The following is a 14,509-nucleotide window of genomic DNA, read 5'->3' as shown; positions in this document are numbered from 1 at the left end:
TAACTCAATAGTAATGGTTTCTCACCAAAGCCTTAAACTAACTCATCGCATGCAGACCCGATGACGCACACAAGGCAGACATCTTGCGTCAGGAGTCACGTGCTTGCACCTGCTGCTTTGTTTGGAGGCGATTTTATGAAAAGTGCACCGGGGCAACCGTTCGTGTCTGAGACCTTGTCATGGCACTTCTGGTGGAACATTATATGGGCTTGTGACGTCCTCTCATCACACAAAGGCCTCTTTATAAAGACTATGATTGTCCTTCGTTTACTGAGGAGTCCCCTGGCAGATGGCATTTTGACACGGTGGAAAATGAATAATTGGGTTTTTGAAGCATAATGAATGACGACCTTCCTGCACATTTCCTAATCGATATGACAAGTATTTCCCGCGAACATATTGTTATGAATTAGAGGCTGAGCTGCCTACGTGAGACTGCAACTTCACATAAGATAGATGCATCTCGTTTTTTTGCATCAAATTCGTATCAAAAAGATGTTGTGTATGATTTTTATTTTTGAAACACTTCCTTACTTGCACAGATTATACTCCGGAGTAATAATAACTACTTATTTTTGCCTCCATATCAGGCCTTCCTTGCCTACAAAAGTGCATCCCAAGATGCATCGGTTAAGACTGATCGGATGAATCATTCTCAAACTGTCACCGTTCTCCACCCCACCCATCGTTCCTGCATTTAAAGGCGGATTACCCCCTTTTCAGTATTCTGCTGCTAACGCCAACAGAGTGGCGATCTCATCTCCCAGCTCGTTCTGTAGGATAGAAATCCTTTTCGTTTTCACAATCATATATAGTAATGAATTGTTTCTCATCAAGCATCGCATCTCGTTCATACATCTCATGTCACAGGCCTTTCCATGATCAATTACTCTTAACATATGGTTATAAACCTGTATTTCGACCTCAACACATGAGAGAGTGTTTTAAACCAGGCCTGCCTGAAATATTAATTGCTCATAGGATCAAGCATGTGAACTCCCTTAATGGATCCTGAAATCCAGTTCACTACCAGGAGCTTTAATATCAATCAATTAATCATTTCAATACTGGGAAACAATCTGAGCTGAGATTTCAAAATCGAAGGAGGTTCTGTGCGAAGAACGCATTTGTACATCCCCTCGGATTCCTTGCACATTCCCGGTACTCTTCTTCGGTTCCTATACCTTGTCAGTCAGTATTACACTACCACGTGGCTCTTACCACGCAGCATGGCACCAACGCCCCCCACACATCTGACGGGGATAAATAAATAAATAAATAAATATATATATTACGGATCTCACGGATCTCGGTTACGGATCTCAGAATACGACGCTCCCCTTACCGAGGGGGGGGGGGGGGTTAATCCCCTCGTCTATTAAGCTGGCCGTCTCCGGTCCTGGAGCTATGACGTCACTTCCGGTCAGCGCTGAATATGGTGGTAGGCCAATTGTTCCTATTACCTAATTACCAGCGCCTTCCGGTAAGCGAGGAAATGAGCCGCGGCTGTAATGGACACGCCGAGTAAAGCGAGCTATGACTCAGGCCGTTAACAAAAGGACTAAACCCGATTATAGCGGTTGGCCAAATCGTGGCACAGGTACTCAATGGGGAAAAGACTAAAGCGACCGGATGAGAGGAACCAAAGAATAAGCAGGGTGAAGGAAGAACAAATATGATTTATTACTATCTAAAAAAGGAAACGAAAGAAGGGAATATACAAGAAGAGGAAATAAAAGGACATAGGGTAACCTTATACACTCTTATATAACACGCCCATGACAATACAAACACACTCACACGGAATGGTAGCTGGTAGGGGAGGAAGGTCTAGGCAGATGGTTCCAGGCGATAGGATCGTCCAGGTTCCGGGTCCGCGGGTGAAGGACGGCTGGCAGCTTGACGTCGTTGGCGCGCGACCGGACCTTACAAACGCGAGGGGCTGGAATGCGCGTACATATAGCATGCCGAACGCTCTCAAAACCACGGCAGTTCGTATTGACAACGATCGTCCCAAACGATCCTCTGCGCAATGTTCTTATGTTCGCCGCCTCTGCGCTGTTATCTCGCATCTGCCGATCTCCTCCGCATCTGCTCTCTCCTTCATCTCCCAAATCCTCTCCGTAAAAAGGCTTCGCGCTCGCGTTTTTATTAGAAGCCTCACATATTAAGCCGCGTCCGCTTTGCTCCGCCTACCGGTGAACACGCCCCGGCCCGGATTGGCCACGAGGGTTCATCAGTACCTCCCCTCGTGACGTGTTGATGGGGCCATGCCTGTGTTCCTGGCCGCTCCTCCCTTTTTCTCCCACTCTGACCGCGTGCGTAATGGCGGCGGGCAGGAACAAACCAAAAGGGAGTGACGCTGCTGGCAATGGCGGCTTGGGGCGAGCTTTAGCTCCAAGGCAGCGAACGCTGCAATACGGCTACTGGCACTTTGGAGAGAGAAAGAGATTGGGAATAATTGAAGGGGCCTAGGTTATTTGATTAATACAACGCAGATTCAACTATTGGAAACAGATCCTTACCTGAAACACATACTAATGAAATAACTAAAGAAGAATCTATGGTGTCCTACGTGTTGTACATGGCCTAACTAGGGTGCAACCTTTACAAAGGGGGATATTTACAAGAATTATTATTTTACAAAGTGAAGGTTCTAAAAACCGTAACTATATATATATATATATATATATATATATATATATATATATATATATATATATATATATATATATATATATATATCGGTAATGTCCAACTGTGTCAAAAATGTGTCCAATTTCAGAGTGAAGAAAGAGCGTCCATTGGGAAACATCTTATGCATTTTTATGCCTCCGGCGACTGGCATTATGTTTTTTCGGGTTGTCCGTCCGTCCTTCCGTTCATCCGTACGTATGTCCGTCCATCCGTACGGGCTAAACTTCGTTTTTCTCGGCAACCATATGTCCGATTGAGACGAAACTTTCAGGATAGGGGTGACACCCATGCATGCAGAATGTTTTTATGATGACTGTGACATCATAGGTTATGTGGTATGGCAGCCATCGTTGATTAAAAGCAAGTAATTAAAAATTATTTCTCGTTAACCGCTGAATGGAAAAACTTGAAACTTGGCACATTTTGAAGTACTCCCAATGGGGAACAAAAGCTTGATAATGATGACATCATAGTGGTATACCAGCCAAAAATGTTTTAATCGAATTCCTTATCCTAAAAATCTGAAATTGCATGCACATGATCTATGACCCATTTGTATTGAAATATTAAATTTATGATATCATAGGTCACATGGTTTGGCAACCATATTGGATTGAAGGAACTTATTAAATAATTATATCTCTGAAACCGCTCACCCTATCGATGCGAAATTTTACAAATATCATCTAACAGCACTGTTTCATATAGTTTGAAAATGATGATGTTATAGGTCATGTGGTTTGGCAGCCATCTTGGATAGAAAAACGAACCTTATCCAATCAACACGAAACTTCACAAACGTGATCCCATACCCGTGCATATGCAGAGTGATGGCATCTACCCGATGTGGGACTATGCGGAGGCATATTGGTGACACAGTCGCATTGTTATAGTTTAATTTAACAGGTTTTTTTTCGATAATTACAAAACTGAACCCCGATGGACCATGGACATACTTTCTACCTGCAGAATGAGTTTTCCCTCACCTGTAATTAACCACTTCCACTCTTGGCATATATCCCCTAGGATTGCATTTATCCTCTTATATCCCCTTATCCACTAGGATTGCATGCGACCGTAATATGATCATTTTGGGATGTTGCCGTATAGGAATACAACCCCAGTCCTAAAATCAGGACCCATGGAAATCATGTCAAACTGAAGTGAAAAAGAGGTAGTCTGTCATTCCAGTCTGCCATCAGGTGCAAATTGCCTCTTTTCGCAGACTTCTCACGTCTTTTAGTCTTGAGTAGCAAAGGTACCTGGCAACACTGGGTCCCTCCTCCCACCCTTTCCCCTCCTTCATCTCATCCTATCCCCTGCCTCCTCCCACCCACTCCCCTTCCCTCCGGACTCCCACCCATTCTCTCCCTCCTCCACCCCTCCTACACACTACTTCCCTCCGGACTCCCACCCCATCCCTTCCCGTCCCTCATCCCACTCCTTCGCCTGCCTCCTCCATCACCATCCCTCCCTCCGGACCACCCATTGCACTCCCTTTTCTCTCCTCACCCCCTTCCTCCAGATTCCCACCCTATCCCTTTCCCTCCCTCATACCACTTCCACCCCTGCCTCCTCACACCCACCCATCCTCACTCTGGACTCTCACTGCTTCCCTGCCACAGGTGGTGGTTCGTGTGTTTACAAGTTATGAATTGTGAGAGAATTACTGTTTACCCATAGTAAGGTGCATTGTGGTAAAAAAAAAAGTGATCCTATAAAGTTTCATTGCGATTTAATCATGTGAGCTCAAAGGAGTAGCGTCACAAATAAACAACGTCTCATTCCCTTTAATATAGAAGATAGCATCGCTCCAAGCTCCTAATGGAATGAAATAACATCCTAAATGAAAGCAGTTCACACAAAAAGGTGAATCAATTCAAATCCAGGCAAGACATCTTAGAGCGAGTATATGTACCTCTCGGCTATCCTGCTGTGATGTGGGGTGTGGGGATTTATTGCTTTGTAGCCGATGAAAACATTTTTCAATTCTCTCTTGAACTCGTATTGCTTCATATTTTTCACTTGTCCCATTGCTTTACTCATTCTATTTCTCTAACTTATTTTGCCTTCCTAACTCCGGGGATATCCCCACAGAGAACCTAACCATGGTCACCACTCCCATCACTCATGCCGCAGGAGCCTTTGCCTTAATTATTTTTCTTGCATTCAATGAAGTTACAATTTGTGAAAAACAGTAGAAAAACAGAAGATTAGAAAAAGTTCAGTTGAATGCTTTGGCAATTTCGTGTTTTCTAGTGTAAACACGGGGAAGGAGGGAGCACATTTAAATACGAGCCTTGCTTAAAGCTTAGTTATAATATATAAGCTTAGTTATAAGAATCGGAAATTTCTTACAATTTTCAAATTTCACTCCAGATCTGAAGACAGATTTTGATTATTTACTTTAATTAGTGTGTCGCAGGTCATCGTGGTCCCAAAGCAAGGCATTTTTGATTAGGCCAAAACAAAATGGCGGACTAACATCCTTGTGAGGTGAACGGCAAGCCTACATGAGACAAGCTGTATCGATTTCTGCTATTGCAACTTTACATAAGATAGATCATGTCGTTTTTTTGGATCAAATTTGGATTGAAAAATGTTGTGTATGATTTTGTGAAACACTCCCTGACCAGGGGCAAGCCTGTTTTTGGTTTTAATTTAATAAGCCCGTTCATTATCTTAAAAGGGGTGTTTCAATTTACCCAAACACCCAGTTTTCATTCATGCACTCCATTGGAGTTCCCTTAGTGTGCCTGCAAAGTTTTGTGCCGCTAGGTTTCATGCTTTTGGAGTTATGGAGGAGACACACTAACTGCAACAGGACTGACTGACAGAGATACTCTCTTTTATTATTGTAGATGGGTTTTATTCGTTTACAACAACAACAACAGGCATTTTAAGGCCATTTTCCCTGCAAGAGCGGGGGTTAGCCTTGCGGTCCCCATGACAATCTTCTCCAAATTGTCATGGTTCTATTTTTGAGGCAATGTTTTTATGGCAGGCTGCCCTTCCTGACGCCAACCCTTTGAGTCGCCTCTTACGACACGCAGGGATACGGTGTATCTATTCTAAACCGGGGTACACACGGGTTCGCTTAAATCATGTAAATCAATATAAATCAACTAAACAATATACATATGCAGCTAATATGTTCCTTTTTTGTCCACTATCTGTATATAATGCTTTATAGTTGAACAAGGCCAAAATACTTTGGAATGGGTATAACATTTGGGTTGATCACCTTTATGACATATGCTGCACTTGATTGCCATTTTGGTAACCTTAATTAATCAATACTGTAAGTATCCAGTTGTTAAATACCTTAACGATGTTAATATAATAATCTTTTTAAAATGGTCCATTTATTTATTATTTACACATGAAGGGAGGTTTGGACTGATGTGTACATGATGTCTATGGAGGATTTTAGTGAAACATGTGTGTATGTAATAAATAAGTGGTTCCAAAGATTGTGGAATGCATATTGAGAATTCCCTGTCCATTTTGGAAATTGCTAAAGTTGTGATTTCTGCAACTACATGATTATAGCCTTGAACTTTAAAGAAGCTCATTGCACACAAACTCCTTCATCCCTGCCTGCAGGTATCCAGCCGCCTCTTCCAGCGGTCCATGTCCTCCTCTGACCTGGGCCTTTTTTCCGAAATCGGAGACGAAAATGACCTCGCAGGACTCGTAGATGACGAAGACCGTTTGAGTGTGAAGTCCGACTCACTGGCCATGCGTGGAGACACCTTGCCCTGGAATCTGCCACGACACCAACGCGGAAAGCGCCGTCCGGATGAGTCGGTGCTGGATCCAGCAGAGCGGGCGATACTCCGTATTGCAGGTAGGTGGCGCTGATGCCCCTTGATGTAAAAAATATGCGCGGGCACCAGACTGACCTTTCTTTGCCCATTGTTGGAGTTCACCCTGAGGTCTTGATTTAAATCTGAGACAATTCATATGACTCGTGAGTTCCCGAATGTATACAAACATCTGATTCATTGCTCCATGGGGAGTGATGGAAAAGTCATGTGGGTTTCCATCTGCTCACTTTGCCTTGGATGTGATACTTCTGTTTTAGCCATGACAGGATGATTAAGACCATAGATATGAAAGTGTAGCACCTGATCTTCCTTCTAAAGTTTCCCTTCATCGGCACTGATGATCCTCTGCTGCTTCTTGTTTATTTTGTATCTGAAGTATTGAAATAGGCAGGGGCGGATCCAGGGGGGGGAGGGGTGCAGGGGGTGCACACCCCCCCCCTTCGATCCAGGATGAGGGTGCAGGGGGTGCGAATCTGCTGAACTGTTGGACCAGGGAAGAACGCAAGGAACTGCAGAAACTTCCAAGAACGCACGAAATGCCGTTTCTGACGATCAATTTTTAAAAATTTCCTGGGGGAGGACCCCCAGAACCCCCTTTATCCCCCCCCCAGCGCTGTAGTTTCATGCATCCCCCCGTCTTGAAATTTCTGGATCCGCCCCTGAATAGGGTAAGTAGTATTACCTCCTTCTTCTTCCTTTTTCGTTTCTTAGTATTCCACAAGGTGGGTATTCGATTCTTTACTGGTTATTTGTATTTTAATGTTTGTTAAACTATTCTTAACCCCTATTTCACCTTTGTGTTTACTTCGTATGCTTTTATTCTAATGACATCAAAAGAAGCAAAACGTTGCAGATTCTTTCATTTTGGATCTTGAAAATATCTTTAAATAAAGTTGTGTTTCACTCCATGTCATTGTTGTTGTTTCGTATGCAGCCTGTGGCTGCTGGTTGCATCATTCTTTCTGGAAGCGCATTTGTAGTGCTGATGCAGTGCCCCAATTACCAGTGAGCTGGTACTCAATTTGCCGACCTTGGAAGGATGACAGGCTGAGTCAACCCTCCTGGCGTTAATGCAATGATTGACTGGGATGGGATTGCGAACTCAGGATACGAGGATCCCAAGCCAGCACCCTAACCGTTAAGCCAACACAAGGCTCATGTGTCATTAATACGTTGTCATATCAGCTCGGATGAAATTAATAAATATAATAATTTGGATGTTGATATTTTTACAGACAGATGCCCCATTGTTTCTGCACTCATTTTCAACATCTTTTGATAAGTGTATCTTCTTGCTTATAATGGAGCATATGTGGATGTCACCAAAACGGCTAAATTGAGATGTGGTGGAAATAGTGCCGCCTTTGGTGGTAGCCGGTATTACAAATCATCTTCCTTTATCTTGTGGAGTATATGTTGTGATTAATAAAATTTCTTTTAAAAATGACAAATATTATAAAGTAAATTTCCAAAACTGTGCCACAGCACATTGCTCAACCAAGGTGGGCCAAGAAGGGTACCGTCACCCTGAGGGTGGGATTGCCTACTACTAGGATAAATGGACCAGGTTAGACTAGTGATTCGACGATAAAACTGACATGACTCATGACTTGTTAAGATTGAGACGAGCAAATTTCCTTTGACCATCCTTGAGATATCTCTACAACTTAATTGGAGTCCACCTGTGACCAATTCATTTGATTGGATATGATTTAGAAAGAAACACACTTTTCTATATAAGGTCCCACAGTTGACAGTGCATGTCAGAGTAGAAACTCGACCATTAAGTCCAAGGAACTGTTTGTAGAACTCCAGCATAGAATTGTGAGGAAGCATACATCTGGGGAAGGGTAGAAAACAATTTCTAGAGTGTTGAAAGTTCCATCATTAGGAAATGGAAAGAATATGGAACTACCCAGACTCTTCCTACAGCTGGCCATCCAACCAAACTGAGCCACCGGGCAAGAAGGACCTTGGTCAGGGAGGTGACGATGAACCCAATGACTACTGACAGAACTACAGAGTTCCTTGTCTGAGACGGCAGAGCCTGCCAGAAGGACAACAGTCTCTGCAACACTTCACAAATCTAGGCTTTATGGGAGATTGGCCATACGGAAGTCACTCCTGAGAAAAAGGCACATGACAGCATGCCTGGAGATTACAAAAAGGCATGTGAAAGACTCTGAGAGCATGAGGCAAAATAATATGTGGTCTGATGAGACGAATAAAAATATTTGGCCTGAATGCAAAGCACTACTTTACATCTGGCGGAAACCAAGCACAGCTCATCACCCATCTAACACCATCCCGACCGTGAAGCATGGTGGTGGGAGCATCATTCCATGGTGATGCTTTTCAGTGGCAGTGACAGGGAGATTTGCAGGGATAGAGGGAACAATGAATGGAGCTGGCAAATCCATGAGGAGAACCTGCCTCGGAACACTAAAGACCTTAGACTCTGGCAAAGATTTACGTTCCAACAGGATGATGATCTATGTTAAATAAGGCTGTTCTCCATTCTGAGACGAATGCCATGACGTCACCGCCACAACGCACGCTTTGTCTGCGGCTCCCGCAAGAGCTCTCTCGCAGCGCTAATTACAAAGATGTTAAATGCAATTTAGTGTCAGATGCTGTCACAAGTGAATAATGCTGTCATAAGTGAATGTACAGTGTGCAGTTACCGACTGGTTTCACCCTTTTTTGGGCATCATCAGGGCAACATACACTACTGGTCCAAAGTTTTAGAACACCTCAATTTTTCCAGTTTTTATTGAAATTTACGCAGTTGAATGTCCAGTGAATAACCTGAAATGGTACAAAGGGAAGCAGTAAACTGCTCGAGGTTAAAAAAAAAAAGTTTAGGTTAGCAAAACGGGAAAATAATGTAAATTGCACAGTTATGTTGTAAAAAAAAAAAGGCCTTCTTCAGGGAACAAGTAATGGGTTAACAACTTACAGCTGTTCTGCAGCAATGTAAGTAAATTAAGCCTTGAAAGTTGATGCAAACAATTTCTATAGGTGTCCCAACCTCTGCTGATTACTTCATTACAAACCCCCTGTCTGTATAAAAGCAGTATTGGAACAGACTGTTATTACACCATCCGAAGCATCATTTGGACAATATTGCACTGCAGGAAGTAGGATATTGGAAACTGGAGAAAACTCTGACAGGAAGAGGTCTGGCAGACCCAAAGCCACAACAGAATCAGAAGACAAGTTTCTGAGAGTCAACAGCTTGCGTGATAGGCGGCTCACAGGACAACAGCTTCAAGCACAGCTTAACACTGGTCGAAGTAAGGAAGTCTCAGTTTCAGCTGTGAAGAGAAGACGTTGAGCTGCAGGTTTGACAGGTCGAGTGGCAGTAAGAAAGCCATTGCTAAGATGGCAAAATAAGAAAAAGAGGCTTGCCTGGGCCATGAAGCACCGCCAGTGGACTACTGAAGACTGGAAGAAGGTCTTATGGACCGATAAATCAAAATTTGAAATATTTGGATCACGCAGGTTTTTATACGCCGTCGAGTAGGCAAAAGGATGGTTCCTCAGTGTGTGACACCAACTGTCAAACATGGAGGAGGAAGCGTGATGGCCTGGGGGCTCTTTTGCTGGATCCAGAGTCGGCGACTTGCACAGAGTGACTGGCACCCTGAACCAAAAGGGCTATCACAGCATTTTGCAGCGCAATGCAATACCCTCTGGTATACGCCTAGTTGGTCATGGGTTCATGCTACAGCAATATAATGACCCTAAACACACCTCCAGGCTATGTCAAAACTACCTTCGAGGAAAAGAACAAGACGGTAGGCTTCAAATAATGGAATGGCCAGCACAGTCTCCAGACTTAAACCCTATCGAGCTGGTTTGGGATGAACTGGACAGAAGGGTGAAAGCAAAGCAACCTACAAGTGCAACACATTTGTGAGAACTTCTGCAACAGTGTTGGGAAGAACTTTCCGAACAATATTTGATTTCCATTGTAGAAAGAATGCCACGAGTGTGTTCGGCGGTTGTATCTGCAAAAGGTGGCTACTTTGCTGAGTCAAAAATTTAAATTAAATTTTGTTAAACAAAATGATTCTATGATTTCTTTTTTACCTCCAATTTTTTATTTGTTCTATGCTTAATTTCCAGAGAACATTGAGACATTAAACTGCATCAATTTCAATAAAAACTGGAAAAATGGAGGTGTTCTAAAACTTTTGACCGGTAGTGCAGCACATTTCCATCCACTTATGATTGTGAAATCTTTCCGTTATAAACCAATTACAGTGCGACTCCAAACTGTGAGTGAAACTACCTGGCACCATGCAGCAAGGGCTGTATGGGACTCGATTCCAGCACTCTCATCACTCAGTTTGGAGTCGTACTGTGACTGATGTGTGTATATATATTTTCCTTGAGAAATATTCACACCCCTTGACGTTTTCCCATTTTGCCTGAATTTAAATGCCTGATTTTGAAAGCCTGAATTTCAAATTACTCAGGCCTATAGAATCTATTGCCCTGGGGAAGTCTGATGTGATGCGGTGAAATGGCGCCCGACACCGGGTCTGCTCTTGCTTATTTGCTCAAATTTGCAGAATAGTTCGTTACTTTCTGGTTGGAAGTGCCTTTCTTTATTTAATTTTTTTTATTTTTTTTTCTTTAAAAATGTATAATCCCAAACCACCCCAATGTATTACCATATATATATATATATATGTATATATATATATATATATATATATATATATGTATATATATATATATATATATGTATATATATATATATATATATATATATATATATATATATATATATATATATGTATATGTATATATATATATATGTATATATATATATATATATATATATATATATATATATATATATATATATGTATATGTATATATATATATATGTATATATATATATATATATATATATATATATATATATATATATATATATATATGTATATATATGTATATATATGTGTATATATATGTATATATATGTATATATATATATATGTATATATATATATATATATATGTATATATATATATATATATATATGTATATATATATATATATATATATGTATATATATATATATATATATATATATATATGTATATATATATATATATATATATATATATATATATATAGTTACGGATTCGTCACTTCCGTTGTGGTGGTTTTCATCCACTGTAAATATTTCTGATTCCATGTACTATTATTGTTTTCAAAAGGTTTATTGTTCATGAACTGTTTTCAAAAGGTAAAAAAGTTAATGTTAAAAGAAACAGGAAACCGGATCAGGAAACCGGATCGGGAACCGGACGACGAAGAGGAAGAAGAAGGAAAAGAGGGCGGAGCGAGTGAGTCGGAGAAGAAAGCCAAGCTGCTCTGAGTTCTGAAGCGAACGTTGTCGAACAGGAGTCACTAGCGAACTTTCAGGTTTCCCGGGAAAGGGATCCCTGCGACAGAGTGGTCATCGCTGTGACCGATCAACCTGCATGTCAGGTTTTTGGCGGTGGTTTCCGAGGAGAATTATCGTCGGGCCATTACGTCTCACGAACGGGTCGTCGGCTATTTTGACTTGCGCGTCGAGCAAGGTTTCTTTGCTTCGTCAGCCATTTTCACCGCTTTCAGACGTATCTGGTGTGTGTGTGTGCACCGTGGCTTTTGAAGATTAATTTGCGGTTCGCCAACTGTGAGCCGTGAAAGTCCATACCCGAGGGTGTGACTTCCCAGTCGTCTTGAGGGCCCCTTTGTGCAACTTTGGGCTGTGTGACTGTACTTGCCATCCACACGGGATTCTGGTCTCGATTGGACATCGTTCTGGCGATCGCTGGAGCGAATCGACTTCGGCTTGAAACCGGAATCAACCTGGGTTTGAGGCCGGGAAAGACATTGGGAATGTTCTGGTTTCACTCACTTGGAGCACAGTGAGTTATATATTACGAAACTGATGGTACCATCATAGGATATATTGATTGTACTTTTGATTACTATTATTGTTGTACTGTTATTCTTGTGTGGTGATGTTGGGCTAGCCTGGTGTTGGGCTAGCGGCTAGGGTGCCAGCTTAGGATCCAAGGATCCTGGGTTCGAATCCCGATCGATCGCTGAATTAACGTCAGGGGGATTGACTCAGCCTGTCATCCTTCCGAGGTCGGCAAATTGAGTACCAGTTCACTGGTAATTCCCTGTGTGTCGTAAAAAGGCGACAAACAGGGTTGGCGGCAGGAAGGGCATCCGGCCGTAAAACATTGCTTCAAAAAGGGGACCAAAAAAAACAACAACTACCACGGTCCCCGAAAAAGGCCAACCCCCGCTTGCGGGAAAAATGGCCTCTAAAGGTGTTTTTTTTTTTTTTTTTTTGTTATTCTTGTGTGATCTTAATACAATATTTGTTTGTGAGTAACAATTGGTGTGGCTTCACCATTGATCTTTGACATACGGAATAACACATTTTTCTGCCGTGACTCCTCTCGGGGCTCGGAGGTACACCGTGACCAGGGGGTCGGGGAGGAGCACGTAACAGAAATTGGGGGCTCGTCCAAATGGCTCGGGGGCTCGAAATTGGGATCCTCGTCCGGGATAAATTACCAGATAACTTTCGTCTGGGATAGAATTCCCTAACATTCCCAGAATTCCAAAATTTGGAATTTTTCTAACATTCCCAAATTTTTTGAAAAATTTGGAAATTTTTGTGTGAAGGTTAACAGGTGCTAACTAATATTCACCATGGTATTTGACACAGAAAAGTTTGCAGCGTCCCCTAATGAGGCACAGTTCCTAGCATTAAAAAGATCGGAACTCTTGATATTGGCCAAACATTGTAACTTGGAGGTCCGAGCTCATATGAAGAAAGCAGAGATGCAGACATTGGTGGTAGAATCTCTGGTGGGACAGGGAACATGGACAGAGAGAGGTAGCCTTGGATTGGTTACCCGAGGAAAAAGAAAATGTGGAGCCTCGGAAAATGGAGATGCAACTGCAGAGCCAGGAAAGGTTAAAAGAGTTGGAATGGAAAGCCGAGGAGAGAAGAGCAGAGGAAAGGAGTGCTGAAAGAGAACTCTTGGAAAGAAGAGTAGCACAGGAACGAGAACTCGAGGAAAAAAAGAGTAGAACAGGAACGAGAAGCCGAGGAAAGGAGAACTGAAAGGGAACTCGAAGAAAGAAGAGAAAAGGAAAGAGCAGAGGAAAGGAGAGACGAAAGGGAGTTAAAGGAACGTGACATGGAGTATCAGAAGGAAGTTAAACTCAAGGAGCTGGAATTAATGGGAGAACGGAGAGAAGTCGTATCCATGCCTGCTAGTTCGACAACTAGTCAGAACACCTGGGATGTTAGTAGGCATGTGAGGCTGGTTCCACCCTTCAATGAAAAGGAGGTAGCCAAGTTTTTTTTTTTACATTTTGAGAAAGTGGCTCAAATGCGAAAATGGCCTGTGCGGTCCTTGACTATGTTAGTGCAAAGTGTTCTGGTGGGTAAAGTGCAAGATATATTTTCGGCTTTACCGATTGACAAATGTACAGATTATGAGGAAGTGAAGAAAGCCATTCTCAAAGCCTATGAATTGGTCCCTGAAGCTTACCGGCAAAAATTCCGGAATGCCAGGAAGAGGGAGAGTGAGACCCATGTGGATTTTGCCAGAATGAAGGAAACCATGTTTGATCGGTGGTGTGATTCAAAAGGGATTGGGAAAGACTTCGAACTGTTGCGACAATTGATCTTGGTGGAGGAATTCAAATAGTGTGTCCACGAGGACATTAAAGTACATCTGGAGGAAAAGAAATTACCAGAGTTGTATGAGGCAGCAACCGTGGCAGATGACTATGCCTTGACACACAGGATGGGGTTCCACAAACCTAAGTTCCCGCCTAGAGTTCGCCAGGGGAGTTATGGTACATCCGGTGCGGAGAACGAATATTCATGGGGGCGGCCTAGTGATGACTATGAGGACAAATCTGATACAGCGACTTTTAG

General features: G+C 42.4%; 1 protein-coding gene across 1 annotated transcript in view; it reads left to right on the top strand.

The window, feature by feature from the left end:
• Positions 1 to 6,330: 6,330 nt before the first annotated feature.
• Positions 6,331 to 14,509, top strand: part of DST (dystonin) — a 390,037-nt gene continuing 381,858 nt past the window's right edge. Inside the window, exon 1 of the mRNA XM_078772579.1 lies at positions 6,331 to 6,547. Coding sequence (XP_078628705.1) covers positions 6,331 to 6,547 — 217 coding nt within the window. The remainder of the gene's footprint in view (positions 6,548 to 14,509) is intronic.

Source organism: Myxine glutinosa, chromosome 2 (genome assembly GCF_964187855.1).
Source record: "Myxine glutinosa chromosome 2, kmMyxGlut1.1, whole genome shotgun sequence".
NCBI lineage: Eukaryota > Metazoa > Chordata > Myxini > Myxiniformes > Myxinidae > Myxine > Myxine glutinosa.
Note: the sequence above shows the minus strand (reverse complement) of the source record. Positions and strands in the feature narration are given on the sequence as shown.